Raw genomic sequence first — 18,235 nt, forward strand, 5'->3', positions numbered from 1 at the left:
GATGCTTGATGTAGGAAAACCGTATTCTGTTCATTAAAGGCGCATTCACATGAGAAGCAGCACAACCGCTTTTGCGCTGACTGTGCTATTATTTTCTATGGAGTGTGGCGGTGCACAAAGCTTAATGTGACTTATTGTACTAAAACAATGAGCAGAGAAGTTCATTAGTGGAAAGAATTTATAAGCAGTACTAATTAAAGTTTAAAAGTGAAACAGTAGGACAATACAGCTAAACATAGATACACGTAGATGTGTTCAGAGCGGATTTGATGGTTATTCCACACAAATGCAGATTCGTCTCAAATTTGCACTGATGACGTTTTATGCACACACATCGAGTTGAAGGAGAACGTCGAGCTTATGGGTACAAACTTCTCGAGAAAGGGCGTCGAGTTTCAAAAATTTTGGGTTTAGAGGACGTCGAGTTACAAGGTACCACTGTACAAAGCTTTCTAATTCACATGCATTCATGTCATTAAAATAGCCAAATGAGATTGTACCTATTAAAAAGAAAACTTTAAGTAAAACATGTACACCTGATTCTACTGAATATGGCAAGAGTTGTGAATAATATTACATACAGATGTAATGATACAGGAAAGTCCTGCTGCACATCTACTGTATATACTATTAAATTCTTGACCTCACAGTTCATCAATTATTTATCCCCACAAATCAATTCTGCACCAGATCTGATGGGTTGCATGGGTCTGATCAGCCCACGGTTAACTAACGCTGCCAATAGAGGCAACCCGAATCCTAGGAGATTGACTTCAGACCACTTTAATGGCTCTTTGACGCCTTTGAATATTGAACGGAGAAGATGAGTCTCCGATTTCTTTCTTTTTTTTCAGCTCCATGACCAGTTGTCAGTGCAGGTAATGAGGAATACACAAACAGAGTAAAAGTTTTTGTACTATAACTCGATGTACTGTTTTTATGTTAACTATTTTTAAACTAGGTGTGAAACTTTTGACATGTGCCATTTCCCTGTAATCTGTTATCTCTTTGCATAATAGCTTTGTGACACATTTGTTGTCTCGTAATTATGAAACACTTTAATATCCTGCAAACTGTCAGCTCGGATAATTAGGTGGAAATTGCATTACATCTCCAGGGATTTTTCCCATCTTTGTTTCCTGGTGAGGGGCTTTAGGAAACAAGAACTGGAGGAAATGAAGCTTCTTTTGGAAAATACATTGACATTTAAAGTCAGCTTATTTTTTAGGTGGCAAACAAGTTTTTTTTGCTTCTTCTTTGACATTGTTTAAAGCAGATCAATTGAACATACCAAGTCTCAGAGTTGGGGGAGCATTCTAGCTTCAGGAGATTTATTTTCGCTGAATCATTGCTTTTATTGTCATAGCTTTTATTGTCTCAAAGATTCAGATGTGCCTTCACCATTTGTGCTTTTCAATGAAAATAAAGCTCCTAAATGCTGCATCAGCTGTTCTTATTCGCTGTCAGCTATTTTAAGAGACCCGAAGGTCCGCATAAAAGCAAACGTTGTGAAAGGGCAACTAGTATTTCAGGACGGAATGGTTTACTATTAACTGAAACATCTGTATTTTAGATAGATTGTATACAGAGCCTTGAGGACATGGGATAGGAGTCAATTGTAAATGCATTCAGTGCAAAGCAATGCAGGGCACTTACTTATTTACTTATTAACACACACCCAGGGGCAATTCATAGTTGCTAACTCCACAATATGCATGTTTTTATGGCATCCTCGTTTCTACACTCACTGTCCAGTTTATCAGCTCCACTCACCATGTAGAAGCACTTTGTAGTTCTATAATTACTGACTGTAGTCCATCTGTTTTTCTACATACTTTTTTAACCTTATTTCACCCTGTTCTTCAATGGTCAGGACCCCCACAGGACCACCACAGAGCAGGTATTATTTAGGTGGTGGATCATTCTCAGCACTGCAGTGACACTGACATGGTGCTGGTGTGTTAGTGTGTGTTAATGTGTGTTATGCTGGTGTGAGTGGATCAGACACAGCAGCGCTGCTGGAGTTTTCAAATACCGTGTCCACTCACTGTCCACGCTCTTACTGTGACACTCCTACCTAGTTGGTCCACCTTGTAGATGTAAAGTCAGAGACGATCGCTTGTCTATTGCTGCTATCTTCTAGACCTTCATCAGTGGTCAAAGGACGCTGCCTAGGGGAGCTGTTGGCTGGATATTTTTGGTTGGTGGACTATTCTCAGTCCAGCAGTGACAGTGAGGTGTTTAAAAACTCCAGCAGTGCTGCTGTGTCTGATCCATTCATACCAGCACAACACACACTAACACACCACCACCATGTCAGTGTTACTGCAGTGCTGAGAATGATCCACCACCTAAATAATACCTGCTCTGTAGTGGTCCTGTGGGAGTCCTGACCATTGAAGAACAGCATGAAACAGGGGTAAAAGAGTATGCAGAGAAACAGATGGACTACAGTCAGGAATTGTAGAACTACAAAGTGCTTCTATATGGGAAGTGAAGCAGATAAAATAAACAGTGAGTGTAGATACAAGGAGGTGGCTTCACCACCCTCATTCAAGAAATGCAGCATATGTGTTAGTTTCATAATTTCTACTCAGTGATATATCAGTTTATATCTTAATCCCTTATACATTTGTACCGTAAATGAACCAGCCTTCTGCTACACGAGGAATCACAGAGTATCTCCTGCATAGCTTTCGTTCTGTTTTGGTGGTGGTTTCATCAGGGTCATTATCAGCTTGGCTCAGATTGGCGTCAGGCTTTGAGTAATAGGGATTGGTAGGATTGTGTGAATGTGACTCTTTGTGGATCCATCTGTCACTGCTCCTCGACAAATGATCAGATCCGTGGCTGAAATGAAGGGGAATAAAAAAAGTAACAGCATTTCTTGTTGTCTCTGGTACAGATTGAATTTTAAAAATAAAAAAAACCTAAAGAAGATGTAAAACCTGCACTGGATAACTTGGAAAGGTGACTTGGCAATATAACAATAACACGTAATTATTATTATTATGATTATTATTATTATTATTGTTAGCATTTTATTTTAATTAATAAAATTAAAACATTTTTTATTTATTTATTTTATTATTTTTAATAAAGTCTCAATCAGTGAATTTGATTTGTACTGCTGCATGATTTTTTTTCCTCCCGACTTTAGCACGTTCAATTGCTCTATTGCATCATGGTTCCTCTCCACTAATGCCAACCCTGGCTCCGGGGGGGAACCAAGCTAACCCATGCCCCCTCCAACACATGGGCAGCAGCCGTATGCATCTTGTCACCTACACTTGACGAGTGCATATGCGGATCAGCACTGTGTACGGAGAGACACACCCTGATCAGCACACAGCACACTCTTTCCTTGTCTCTGTGCAGGCGCCATCAAACAGCCAGCAGAGGTCGTAGTTGCAGATTCAATACAATATCTGTAGGGCAGTGTGTTATATTAAGTTTTGGAATACAAACTACTGGGGTGCTCGATTGGTGCATAGGCTAATGCGGGGGAAGCAGACAGCAAGTCCACATGTGTCAAAAGAGACATGTAATACACTTATGGCTCAAGTGCAGTTGGAAATTAAGTATGCCAACGTTCGGGGAGAAGAAGCTAGTGGAAAATTACATGTATTACATTGTATTGCAATTATCGTATTAGTTGGGGAATTAAAATAGCACCTTATAAAGACCACACTGAGTAATTAATTTGGGAAAATGCCCCTTTGGACATTCTATACCTCTTAAGTCTTATGGAATGTCTATCACAAAGGCACAGCATGGCACGTCATATGTGATTGGACTAACAATCCAATGCTGGTTGGTGTAAAGAAGCATTTTTTCAACATGACTGTGGACTGTGAGGACACAGTGCTTGTACGTCACATACACTCAGTTGTAGCCTAGTGGTTAAGGTACTGGACTAGTAATCAAAAGATAGCTGGTTTAGGCCCCATCACTGCCAGGTTGCTGCTGTTGGTCCCTTGCACAAGGTCCTTAATCCTTAATTGCTCCGATTGTATACTGTCAATATAACCCCATTGTAATTTGTAATAAATCTCATGCATTGGAGTTTTCCAGAGTTAAGAAAGCATCTGACATCTCTAGTTCTAGTTCTAACATAAAGTTAGTTGCTAATTTTGTCCAGCAAGAGAACTGATTTTGTTGTTTGTGCAACCACCCTGACTCCAGTGGCTTTTAAACACGTTAAAAAGACTCGCAGGACTCACAGTCTTAATCCAGACGGTCAGCAGAACCTGAATAAAGACGCCACTATATCTCCAAGACTTTCACAGTTCTCTGATGCACCATTTAGCAAGCCGTGCTCGCTGACTTGTTCAAAAATCAATCGGATTAACTTTGCTATGGCTGCACAAAGCACCAGCCTTCTTTTGGCAACACTTTACTCTTATTTTTAATGCTGGAACGAAGAGACATTTAAATACAACTGTGGGGAAAAGCCGTCGAGTGATAGGCTTGAGGAATGGGGGCACAGTACTTGGATTTCAATTTAGCAAAAGAAAATAGATGCAGTTGAATTTTGTGTTGGTGGGTAGCCAGCAAGAAGGTCCTGGGTTCGATGCTCAACTGGAGCAGTCTGGGTTACCTCTGGGTTCTTTGGTTTCCTCCCACAGTCCAAAGACATGCAGTCAGATTAAATGGCGCTACTACAATTGCTCTAAATGTGAATGTGTGGGTGAATTTGAGGGTGTTTGCCCTGTGATGGACTGACGATCTGTCCGGGGTGTTTCCTACCTTTCGCTTGGTGAGTTGTACCCAGTCAATGAATGGATACATTTTGCTTTGTTGTGATGTTATGGTAAATGTTTAGGATTGGGATGGATGGACTGGTAGACGTACTCATAGGGAGCTTAGCCAATCACTTACTTACTGACTGTATTAACCACTAATCCAATCAGGGTCATTTGGGGTGCTGGAGCCTATCCCAGCTTTTCAATGGCCGCAAGGCACACAGTAACACCCTGGACGGGGTAGTCCATCGCAGGGCAGACACACATACAAACACACACACATACACACACCCACGGAGGAAACCCACGCACTTAGCCAATCATAAAAATATATTTTCCATTAATTTTATTTGAATTAGTTTGAACATTTCTATAAAAGAGGTGGATGCAAAACTCAAAGGAGTTATGAAAATGAATGACTTGCTTTATTGTGTCTTTTTTATTTGCCTCCAACTGGGCTGGGAGTATCAGATTTTGTGAACTGAATCTGATCTATTGTGCCCAGTGTCTGAAAGTGCCCATATTTCATAACATGACCTGACAGCAGGTTGTAAAAAAAAAAAAAAGTTGCAGGCTTTGAAAAGTCACCTGCTGGTTGAGTCTGACCTGGTCGACAGCACTTCATTATACAAGCAAGCAAGCTGACACTGGTAATTCAGCCTACTTGATAATGACAGATTGTCAGTGGTACTGGTAGCTAATGCAGTATGGGAGGTTCCAGCTGCCAGCCATGATGAGTATGTGTGGGCATATGCGTGCGGCTAGAGGAAGAGTTGGGTTTGTGACAGAAATGCCAACTTTGGAGCTTGAGAGAGAAAATATGAAGCATCATATTTCTGTAGTCTTAATATTAAGACCAAAAGTATGTGGACACCTGGTTATAAGCCTGTTGGACATCCCTTTCTAAAACGGGCTTCCTGTTTTGTGTTTGTAACAGCCTCTACTTTTCTGGAAAGGCTTTCTTTTTAAGTGTACCTATGGGAATCTGTGCCTATTAGCCATAGTCATAAGGGAGACAATTTTTTGAGGTCAGACACTGATGTTGGTTAAGTAGTCCTGGCTTGCAATTAGTGTTCCAATTAATCCCAAACACATTTAGTAGGGCTGAGGTCATGTGGCTGTTAATACTAAATAACTGACATTATGTCCACATATTTTAATATTTCAGTTTTCTAATGGTCAATTCCAATTACAATATACAACACACTGATCAGCCATAACATTAAAACCACCTTGTTTCTACACTCACTGTCCATTTCATCAGCTCCACCTACCATATAGAAGCACTTAATAGTTCTACAATTACTGACTGTAGTCCATCTGTTTCTCTGCATGCTTTGTTAGCCCCCTTTCATACAATTAGTTATGTATACCTGTCATTAAAAGCAGAAATCTTGCTAATTACTAACAGACACAGTTTATTTTAATAGTTATAAGCTACACGCTTGGTGGTAAACTGTCAACTGTTGACCATTGACTGCTGGTTATTGGATACATTTGCATCCCCGAGTTTTATTAATCAATTATTTGTTTATGTAATGCAACTGAAAGAGACTGACCTAACATTAGGAGGCCATAATGTCACAGCCATCAATGTCCAGGAGTTAAAAAATGAGTATAAAAAGACCATGTCAGAGAAACACTAGAGAGTCCACTTTTTTGCATCCTTCCAATATTGCGGAATCTAAAGGCATGTGTCTTTTCTGACCACAACAGCTATAAATATGCCCCAGGTTTACCCAAATATGTGTGCTTTGAATGATAAAGTAAGTTTAAGTATGGAATTTATCATCAAATCCTTCTTTGTTTGGTGCATTGTTTAGCCAAGCAGCACATGACTGACTAATTATCAAATTAAATAACCTTTTTTTTTAACTTGAGATATACAGTATATCATCATTAAATGCATTAAACAGGAAGCACATTTCACGATAGGTTGTTGAGATGAAACCTACACACATGATTATGATGTTTGGTAGATCTGTGTGTGCTATCTGGCAAATTGTGTTACACAGTAGTTATATACTAGATGATTCAGCACCATTACTATTACTGTCGTTCATTTTTGTGTGGCACGTCCTATTCAAGTAAAACACTTATAATTTAACTAGACCCGACCCCGGCGGCCACTTATTAAAATTTATGAGCAATTTCAGCGTAAGCGATGTGACATTTAAACTCATATTGACTTGCAAAGTGTCTTGCTGTCTACAGCTTAGTGTCACTGAGCCTCTTTGTGTATGTGTGTATGTGTGTACCTTCTACAGTTATACATGTACTAGACACATAACCATGTCATTACCATGTTAGTGACTTAACGATGGTGTTTCTCCAGAACATTCTGGATCTGTAGGTTTTTCAATGATACGGTAATTGTTCCTCAAATTGTGTCTTGTTGCTGGCTGTCCTCTTTCTCTTTTATTTTCAACCTCCTCAAGCGCAATTGTGTTATTCAATGAAGTTTCCTCTTAAAGTGTGGTCATAATAAGAAGGCTTGTGTATGTATACACACCAAATGTGTTGTATATATTCACAGATCAGCCATAACATTAAAACCACCTCCTTGTTTCTACACTCACTGTCCATTTTATCAGCTCCACTTACCATATAGAAGCACTTTGTAGTTCTACAATTACTGACTGTAGTCCATCTGTTTCTCTGCATACCGGTTTAGCCTGTTCTTCAATGGTCAGGACCCCCACAGGACCACCACAGAGCAGGTATTATTTAGGTGGTGGATCATTCTCAGCACTGCCTTGACAATGACATGGTGGTGTGTTAGTGTGTGTTGTGCTGGTATGAGGGGATCAGACACAGCAGCGCTGCTGGAGTTTTTAAATACCATGCCCACTCACTGTCCACTCTATTAGACACTCCTACCTAATTGGTCCACCTTGTAGATGTAAAGTCAGAGACGGTCGCTCATCTAATGCTGCTGTTTGAATTGGTCATCTTCTAGACCTTCATCAGTGGTCACGGGCGCTGTTTGCTGGATATTTTTGGTTGGTGAACTATTCTCAGTCCAGCAGTGACAGTGAGGTGTTTAAAAACTCTATCAGCATTGCTGTGTCTTATCCACTCATACCAGCACAACACACACTAACACACCACCTCCATGTCAGTGTCACTGCAGTTCTGAAAATTATCCACCACCCAAATAATACCTGCTCTGTGGTGGTTCTGTGGGAGTCCTGACCATTGAAGAATAGGGTGAAAGCAGGCTAACAAAGCATGTAGAGAAACAGATGGACTACAGTCAGTAATTGTAGAACTACAAAGTGCTTCTATATGGTAAGTGAAGCCGACAAAATGGACAATGAGTGTACTGTAGAAACAAGGAAATGGTTTTAATGTTATGGCTGATCAGTGTATATACATTTAAATCTAATTTGAAATTGGATTTGTGTTCTTGTTTTTTTTTTTTAGGTTATTTACAAAGATCTGCTCAAATCTAACTATTATTAATAAATAAAATATCATTTGCATAAAGGATTTTAGTGATTATTAATCAATAATTTAATGATTGTTTTTTTATCCCTTATCTTTCGTCTTTCTTAGATGGCTCATTTCCGAACCATTCCCGCCTGAGGACGCCACCGCTCCCCCTGTCTCACTCGCACTCTCCCAGTCAGCACCATGGCACATCCATGGGTTCTTTGAGTCGGAGTAATTATACGCCGCGGAGTAACGCCAGTCCGGCGCCCACCGACAGCACGGCAGCACCAGAGGGGCCTTCGAGTGCCCCGGACTCCAGCAGTGCCCAGGACAACTGGCTCCTCAACAGCAACATTCCTCTGGAGACCAGGTAACAATCAAGACTTTTAATCAGAATTCTGATGATGACTTGTGCATTATAAGCCTGCGTAAGGCATGTATTTCATGCTTTAAACTACTAAGCAATAATCCAGCTCTCATTTAGCAAGTGATTTTTTTTTTTCATCTTCTGCAATCTGAGAAATACACAGACCAGGCATAACATTATGACCACTGAGAGGTGAAGTGAATAACACTGATTATCTCATTACGGCACCTGTTAGTGAGTGGGATATATTAGGCAGCAGGTGAACATTTTATCCTCAAAGTTGATGTGTTAGAAGCAGGAAAAATGGGCGAGTGTGAGGATTTGAGCGCGTTTGACAAGGGACGACTGGGTCAGAGCATCTCCAACACTGCAGCTCTTGTGGGGTGTTCCCGCTCTGCAGTGGTCAGTATCTATCAAAAGTGACCCAAGAAAGGAACAGTGGTAAACTGGCGACAGGGTCATGGGCGGCCAAGGCACATTGATGCAAGTGGAGAGTGAAGGCTGGCCCGTGTGGTCCGATCCAACAGACGAGCTACTGTAGCAGGGCTGTTTTGGCAGCAAAAGGGAACCAACACAATATTAGGAAGACCTTTGCCGCTAGGCTTTTCCCCTAAGAACATAAAGAAGTGTATTTAAAGAAGTCATTTAATAAATGTGTGCTTTAAATGGATTATATCTACACTAAATCAAAAGTATATAGACACCCCTGCTAATAATTAAAACCTTGTGTATTACCCACAGCCAACAACAACAAAGCTATTTTAACTGAAGCAAATTCCCACAGACTTCTCAAATTCTCATTTTTATATCAATGGAACAAGCTCACAGTCAGATGTCCATATACTTTTGGCCACATTGTGTCCTTTTTATGTAAAAGATATACACACTTAGATTAAAAAGCCAGTCTTAAAAGTGCCACCTCCACAACAAGCAAATATACATTTCAGTATGTCCATTTTAAGAAGCTTATAGAACGTTTTCTATAATTATAATGATAGGTGAACTAAATCCAGGTTGTAATTATTTAAAGAAATTAGTTGTACCAGCTTGTGCAGTGAGGCATGGCAAATGGCCAATCATGCTAAAGGTTGTCTGGTGCACTTCCTCCTAATGAGGTCCAGGTGGAACAGTGTTGCATCGGGTCATCTTTAAAAAGCCCTCAACTCAAAGCTGAGGTCACTGCACCAAAATGCCAGCCGTTTAGTTTCCTGCACATGCAGTAATGCTTCAAATACCACCAGAAAGGAGATAAGACCAATGGCATACCAAACAGCCATGTTGCCAAGTTTCAACATCGTGAAGCTCGTTGGCTTTGGGTTTCAGATGTCTCAGATATCACTTCCAGAAAGAAGGCCTGCAGGACAGCTGTTGTTAATGTTCACAGCTGCTGTTGTTCCTGTTGTTGTATATTGTTGCTTGTTGTTTACACAGTGAAGTTAGGGAATGCAGGTCATCTGTGAATATTGCATATTTGTTTCCCCCTTCGATTGAGGTACCCTGAGGAACCGTCTATAGAAATATGACCTACCTCTGGTTTTAAAAGCAGAGGGTCAGTTTTAAACAGCTATGCATGACGTTTGCATCCTAGGGTGCACAGCACTATGTAGGGGCACAACTCAGCCTGATACTCAACAATCGTACTTACACGAAGAAATTTGTCAGGTCTGTAAGTCATATAGTGGTACTTTAAAGGTATCCAAATAAACTGTAGGCCATGTGACTGCTGGACAATTTGTATTTACAGTTGTCCATCTATCAGTACAAAGAGTCCACCACTAACAACTAGCCTGATGATACTAGACAACTGCTTTGGTCACATGGAACTGTTGTGGTTGTTCCATGGCAGTGCAGCGGTAGTGTTGGCACTCATATGAGAGTATTAGGATCAGGATAATACTGCTCTGTAGGTAGTAATCTAAATAAATAGTAATAAGTGAAAACTGGGGTGTAAACACAACTTTACATACAAGTATATGCACAATTTGCACCATTCACGTGTCATTTTTTTGTGAATCATTTGTGACTGTTTTGTGAGGACAAGATACAAGGTCACAAACAGCACCATGGTCCACCACCTAAATAATATATGGTCGTTTTTAGCCATCAAGCTTGTTTTCCTATAATAAACAGGGTAAAACTGACTTGCATTAATTACTGGTTCTTTTATTTTATATCCTTTTTCTGTTAAAAGTTGTAAAGTGTTTATATTTACAATAAACACAAGCATAAGGATCATTAAACACTTCTTTCAGACAGTAAGACCACCGACCACTAAGAAAATTACAACATAACTACAACCCCAAATCAGAAAAAGTTGGGATAGCATGGAAAATGCAAATAAATAAAAAAATAAAAAAACACAGTTTATTACTTTTACTTTGACTTTCATTTGATTGCAGACAGGATGATCCTAAGATATTTCATGTTTTATCTGCTCAACTTCATTTAATTTATTAATAAACATCCATTCCTGCATTTCAGAGCTGCAACACATTCCAAAAAAGTTGGGACAGTAAATCATTTACCACTTTGTAATGTTGCTATTCCTTTTCACCACACTTAAGACGTTTTGGCACCGAGGATACCAAGCGATTGAGTGTTTCAGCTTTTATTTTGTCCCATTCTTTCTGCAAAGACAATCTTTCTTTAAGGTGCATTTGTCACACAGTTGTGGACAAACTGGAGATCCTCTGATCATCTTTGCTCACCAAAGACTCAACCTTTCCTGGATGCTGCTTTTGTACCAAACCATGATTACAATCACCTGTTGACATCACCTGTTTGGAATCACATCATTATTTAGTTTTTTTGCCTCATTACTAGCTCTAAATTGCCCCCGTCCCAACTTTTTTTGGAATGTGTTGCAGGCCTGAAATGCTGGAATGGATGTTTATTAATAAATAAAATGATTTTGACCAGATAAAACATGAAATATCTTGGGTTCACACTGTCTGCAATGAAATAAACGGAACATTTTTATTTAATTAGCATTTTCCATACTGTCCATACAATAAACTTCGCAGTTAGTTAAGTACAATATAGGTGCACCTAATAATCTGGCAACTGATTGATGTATATAATTATTTTACAATTTATAAGTCTATACAGAGTTGCAGTGTTTGTTTTGCAGAGTAATGCATTCATGACCCTAGGCAGATTTTGACAAATACATGGTTGTATAAAAGTTGTATATTGGAAATTGATACTACTCATATACAGTATGGCTTTGTTTTTTAATTGTTTATACATACTATAGCTGATAATGCAATATAATGTTTTGTATATCTATAGTGATAGTGCCCTGACTATTACTGCTCCAGCTTTATCAAAGCAGCAGCCACCTTACATTCAAACCTTCAATTCCTAATAAATAAGAGAAAAGCCATTTTCTTTCCTTCGCCTCCAAAGCAACCGAGCTTGAGATACAGCGTAATATAAAAAAAAAATTAGTGATTGTTGAAATTATGTAAACCTGTAGGGCAGCTTTCCTCTCTCCCTCACTCGAGCCTCGGAGCCTTATTTATCTGTGATCAGCGTTTGCTCAGGCTGGACGCGTTAGAGGATTTTATATGAAACAGATCAGTCAACTGTATTGAATGCTGATGACTGTTTACATCGTTCAGACTGCTTCTCATGCATGCTGGATGGGAGATCAGAGCTGCCAGGCCAGGGCTGGAGAAAACTGATACATGCTGGTGGTTAGATAACCCCTAGGTACTAGTGGACCAATAATTTTCAACAGTATTTGTATGTGTTCATTTTGCTTCATGTAAAACTGAAAATTGGAAGGTAGGACATATTCATTAGAAATTAGGGTCACTTAGGGTCCATTATACTAAGGAGTGCTAAGTATTTTTATTATTTAGTGACATAACAACAGATAATGCTAGCCCACCACCAGAACCAGTGTTATCAGTCGATCCAACGTCTACATCCAGATATGATTGGCTATATCTAGGGGAGGCAAGGGTGACCGAGGTGTGAAAGTGCATTGCAGCCAGTGATTCCAGGTAAACTGGATCTACAGTGACCCTGGCCTAGATTCATCTTTGGCAAACATGGAAATGAAATAAAATATCGGTTGGCCATGTATATAAAAAAGTATAACAGTAGCTTCAAGTTGGTTGTTGGTTGTAATTTTCTCAATTCACAATAAACACTATTTTAAAAGTGAGTGAATTAGAGTGAGCCGTCACATTGGGGTATTTTTTAATAATAGAAAATTTAAGAGCAAGAAATTCCCCTAATACTAGGGCAGTTGTAACTTAGTGGTTAAGGTACAGGACTAGTAATTAGAAGGTTGCCACTTGATGATCATGAGTGGCTTTAAGTTGCTATATAGAATATATAAGTATACACCAATCAGCCATAACATTAAAACCACCTCCTTGTTTCTACAATCAGCTCCACTTACCATATAGAATCACTTTGTAGTCCTACAATTACTGACTGTAGTCCATCTGTTTCTCTGCATACCTTTTTAGCCTGCTTTCACCCTGTTCTTCAATGGTCAGGACCGTCACAGGACCACCACAGAGCAGGTATTATTTAGGTGATGGATCATTCTCAGCACTGCAGTGACACTGGCATGGTGGTGGTGTTAGTGTGTGTTGTGCTCGAATGAGTGGATTAGACACAGCAGCGCTGCTGGAGGTTTTTATTAGACACTCCTACCTAGTTGGTCCACCGTGTAGATGTAAAGTCAGAAACGATCGCTCATCTATTGCTGCCCTTTGAGTTGGTCATCTTCTGGACATTCATCAGTCGTCACACGACGCTGCCCACGGGGCGCTGTTGGCTGAATATTTTTGGTTGGTGGACTATTCTCAGTCAAGTAGTGACACTGAGGTGTTTAAAAACTCCAGCAGCATTGCTGTGTCTTATCCACTCATACCAGCACAACACACACTAACACACCACCACCATATCAGTGTCAGTGCAATACTGAGAATGATCCACCACCCAAATAATACATACTCTGTAGTGGTCCTGGGAGAGTCCTGACCATTGAAGAACAGCATGAAAGAGGGCTTACAAAGCATGCAGAGAAACAGATGGACTACAGTCAGTAATTGTAGAACTACAAAGTGCTTCTATATGGTAAGTGGAAGTGATAAAATGGACAGTGAGTGCAGAAACAAGGAGGTGGTCAGTGTATATCTACTAATAACGTTTTGCTGTTTCATGGCCCTTGAAGATGCAGGTTGTTACTGTATGAACAAAACTAATTATACCACATTTTTTAAGAATTTGTGCAGATCGACACCCTTCTCTCTTTCCAACATTCCTGCTTTTTTTCACTCCAGCCAAACAGAAAATGATTGTTAACTTTAGTTTGCAGAGGGACACTTAACGACATAATGACTGATTGAAAGCATGGATTGTCCAAAAGTTTAATCTGTAGCAGGTATCCCCAGATGAACAGAGGGACAGATGGTCATGCCAGCCAGCACGCAGGAGAACAGAAGTTGTCAAAGAAGAGAATGCAGGGTTATTAATCCCTTTATTATATCTGAGGAAACAGATAATGAAAGAAATTTAAATTAGGAAACGTCCTTGTGGGCTGTAAAATGTGAGTAGTTTTGTAGAGCTTTAATACAGAGCATTAATTGACTTCTTTATTGTTGAATGGGGGCGGATATGCTCCCACAGTGCTGTACCTTAGTCCAGTCCTGCTTTGCTGGATGCTTTTACTTTTCCTCCACCCTACCTTCTCTTCCCGACTGAACAAACTAGAGAAATTAGGATAAGTTAGGAAGAAAAATGAGATCTGAGCAAGCGGTCTGAAACAGGAGGCGAATGGAAATAAAATGAATCTCTTCTCTTGTTGAACTTGTTCTTGTTGAAGGTGTGGAGCATGTTCTCTGCATGGTTGATGGTTCATTTTTTCCATCACATTATCCCGGCATTCCCTTATGGAACGGCATAATGGAATGAGACGTGGAGCTTTAACATTCCCCAGCAAGAGCAGACACTGTCTTTTGAATATCAGTAGCCCTTTATGTAATAGAAGACACAGTTCAGTGGCTTGTCTATTGTTTATACATGTTTATGTAAGGGTGTTTTAAGGCTGTGCAAAGCCAAAGACTGAAAAAAGAAAGACGTCATTGGTTTTACACTCTTTTCTGCTAATAAAAAGAGCCAAATGTTAGAGTTTACCTTAAACTAGACACCATTTCTGGCTTATGTAATTATACTTTACACCGATCAGCCATAACATTAAAACCACCTCATTGTTTCTACACTCACTGTCCATTTTATCAGCTCCACTTACCATATAGAAGCACTTTGTAGTTCTACAATTACTGTAGTCCATCTGTTTCTCTGCATGCTTTGTTAGCCCCCTTTTCATGCTGTTTTTCAGTGGTCAGGACCCCCACAGGACCACTACAGAGTAGGTATTATGTGGGTGGTGTGTTAGTGTGTGTTGTGCTGGTATGAGTGGATAAGACACATCAGTTTTTGATGGAGTTTTTAAACACCTCACTGTCACTGCTGGACTGCGAATAGTCCACCAACCAAAAATACCCAGCCAACAGCGCTCCGTGGGCAGCGTTCTGTGACCACTGATGAAGGTCTACAAGATGACCAACTCAAACAGCAGCAATAAATGACATCATCTCTGACTTCAAATCTACAAGGTCACATCTAGGTAGGAGTGTCTAATAGAGTGGACAGGTGGACAAGTGGACACGGTGTTTAAAAACTCCAGCAGCGCTGCTGTGTCTGATCCACTCATACCAGCACAACACACACTAACACACCACCACCATGTCAGTGTCACTGCAGAAATGAGAATGATCCACCTCCTAAATAATACCTGCTCTGTAGTGGTCCTGTGGGGGTCCTGACCATTGAAGAACAGGGTGAAAGCAGGTTAACAAAGTATGTAGAGAAACAGATGGACTACAGTCAGTAATTGTAGAACTACAAAGTGCTTCTATATGGTAAGTGGAGCTGATAAAAAGAACAGTGAGTGTAGAAACAAGGAGGCCTATAAATGTTAGTACATAGTCCATAAGTAAGTGCCCCAATCACATTTTTCTGTTTTTAATCCAAAACGAACATCAAAAAGCTTTAAGCTTTAAGTACTGACCAGTTCCAGATGTTGATTTGATTTCATTAACATTTGATCCAGTTCCTGTCCAATACCAGTTCAGAATATTAGACTTATAAATGCAGCATTGCGTCCCTAAAGTAGATTATTGATGCATTTTCCTTTGAAGAATTCTTTCTTTCTCACTTTGTTAAAAAAAAAACATATTATTATAGATAATACATACAAGATTTCCAAAATGTTTTACCATATAAGTGAAAAGCAACTGAATAATAGTAACAATTGACAACTTGTTCTCTTCTAACCCCAACAACAAAGGAACCAGAATACTCTAATGTTTATCAGAGAGGAGCAGGACTCTTGCAGAGACGGGCAAGGGTCATACAATACAAGGTACTAGTACTCGAACCACTGTGTGGTCCAGGAGAGTGTTACACCAAAAACCACTAGTTTAATTCCATGAGGGTTTTGGTTTCCGTTTGGCTGTTCGTCTCTGTCCGTTTCTCCACAAGTTGTTGGATGATCACATCTGTTTCATTCTTGCATGTTTCTCACCACCGCTCCATCTATCATCTCTCCACCTGTGTGTAGAAACATAGCAAAGCAGACAGTCCTAGAGAGTTTACAGGACAACCTTATAGAGATGGACATTCTGGCTACGGCTCACCGTGACGATGCTTACACTGATGGGTATGTTGCATGCTCCGACTGTACCCACCTAGCTAGTTCTCTAGCTCTGCTTTGCCATGCTGAGGAGTGGTTCCATTCTTTCATATTTTACTGCATTACTATTTCAATGTACATTTATTTGCATGTTCGTCAATTAACATTTATTTAGTACAGTTTTGCATATTCAATTTAAGCTGATTAACTGTACTTCTTAATCCTGTACTTAATGTACTTCTGTACATCTTCTCTCTCTCCATATGACAGTATTTGTTAAGATATATGGTGACAGATTTCCTATCATTTATTTTTTAATTCAGCTTTGAACATATGTTGGTCAGTAAAACGGTCCTAAATTGATTTAGAAATCTTCATTACATGCACATTAATCATTCAAAGATTTTCAGTAATCTGTTTAAAAGGTCATGTAGATAAAATATAGCAGATGAATTTATATAATGAAATTCAGAAAATTCTACATTTTATTTGTTAGGAATATTTTAAACTTCTACAACTGTGCATGTGTTGAAACTAGTAATCTAGTAATCAGCAGGTTGCAGGTTCAAGCCTTAAGAAGAATAGAATAGAATGCCTTTATTTGTCATATATACATATACAGGTGTACAGTACAATGAAATTCATTCTTCGCATATCCCAGCTTGTTTGGAAGCTGGGGTCAGCCATCGTACGTTGCCCCTGGAGCAGAGAGGGTTAAGGGCCTTGCTCAAGGGCCTAACAGTGGCTGCAGGGCAGAGCTGATTCGAACTCTCAACCTTTCAGTTGCCAGCCCAAAGCTCTACCCACTGCCACATTGCTACTCTTGAGCCTCTGAGCAATGGTCATAACTGTAAGTAGCTTTGGATAAAAGTGTCTTCTAAATGCCATAAATGCCATAAAAGGGGACAGTCATAGCCTAATGGGTAGGGCTTTGGGCTATCAACTGAAAGGTTGAGAGTTTGAATCTCAGCTCCCATCCCATGCAGACACGGTTGGGCCCTTGAGCAAAGCCCTTAACCCTGTCCGCTCCAGGGGCACCGTACAATGGCCGATTGGATGGATGAATGATAGATTTGAATGCCTGTTAGCATTTGGCTAAAATAGCTGAACTCAAATATCAGAGGGCATATTAATATGGATGGATGGATGGATGGATGGATGGATGGATGGATGGATGGATCAGAAGGCATTATCAGTTTGCATACTTTTAGCCATAGAAGGTATGTTCATAGTAGAAATATTAATGTGCATGTAAATAGCCACAGTGTCCATTGAAAAACATATAGTACTACTGAAGAGTATTCTTATCTTCAAGGGAAAATAATTAGCCATTAACCATCATGCCCACAGTATATATCTGCCATATATCCGCCCACCAGAGATTAGAATCCACAGCATGGGTCCCTATAAACAAGCATTTGCTGTGGTCACTCGTGCTGTAAATTAAATCACATATTGATTCACAATTTCTACAGGGCAAACCTTGGGCGGCAGGACCGTTTTAACCCCGAATTCAACCCAGAAATACCCAAGATAACTGAAATTGCTAAGCAACTGCTTTACTGACCATGTGCAAAGCCAGTAAGACTTAACACAGAAGGAAAAACACTAAACACACCTCACACATTTCTGCTTCTACTTTTTTTTTTTCATTTAACAAATTTGGTGAGCTTGTAAAACAGAATGACATTGCACTTTTGCAGGCACTTTTTGTTCAAGCCTAGTGGGACCTCACCGCTGTACTGCACAACATCGCCCGCTTACCCTTTGACCTCCAGCACAGTGTACTCGCCTCCACCTCGACCCCTGCCTCGCAGCACCTTCTCCCGACCTGCCTTCAGCCTCAAAAAGCCCTACAAGCACTGCAACTGGAAATGTGCTGCCCTAAGCGCCATCCTCATCTCCGTCACACTGGTGTTCCTGCTAGCCTACTTCATTGGTGAGTCCATTGTTATCACATTTTCCAAA

General features: G+C 40.0%; 1 protein-coding gene across 1 annotated transcript in view; it reads left to right on the top strand.

The window, feature by feature from the left end:
• Positions 1-18,235, top strand: part of tenm4 (teneurin transmembrane protein 4) — a 349,240-nt gene that overhangs the window by 171,307 nt on the left and 159,698 nt on the right. Inside the window, exons 5-7 of the mRNA XM_063016253.1 lie at positions 8,304-8,550; positions 15,923-15,997; positions 17,971-18,206. Coding sequence (XP_062872323.1) covers positions 8,304-8,550; positions 15,923-15,997; positions 17,971-18,206 — 558 coding nt within the window. The remainder of the gene's footprint in view (positions 1-8,303; positions 8,551-15,922; positions 15,998-17,970; positions 18,207-18,235) is intronic.

Source organism: Trichomycterus rosablanca, chromosome 20, assembly GCF_030014385.1.
Source record: "Trichomycterus rosablanca isolate fTriRos1 chromosome 20, fTriRos1.hap1, whole genome shotgun sequence".
Taxonomy (NCBI): domain Eukaryota; kingdom Metazoa; phylum Chordata; class Actinopteri; order Siluriformes; family Trichomycteridae; genus Trichomycterus; species Trichomycterus rosablanca.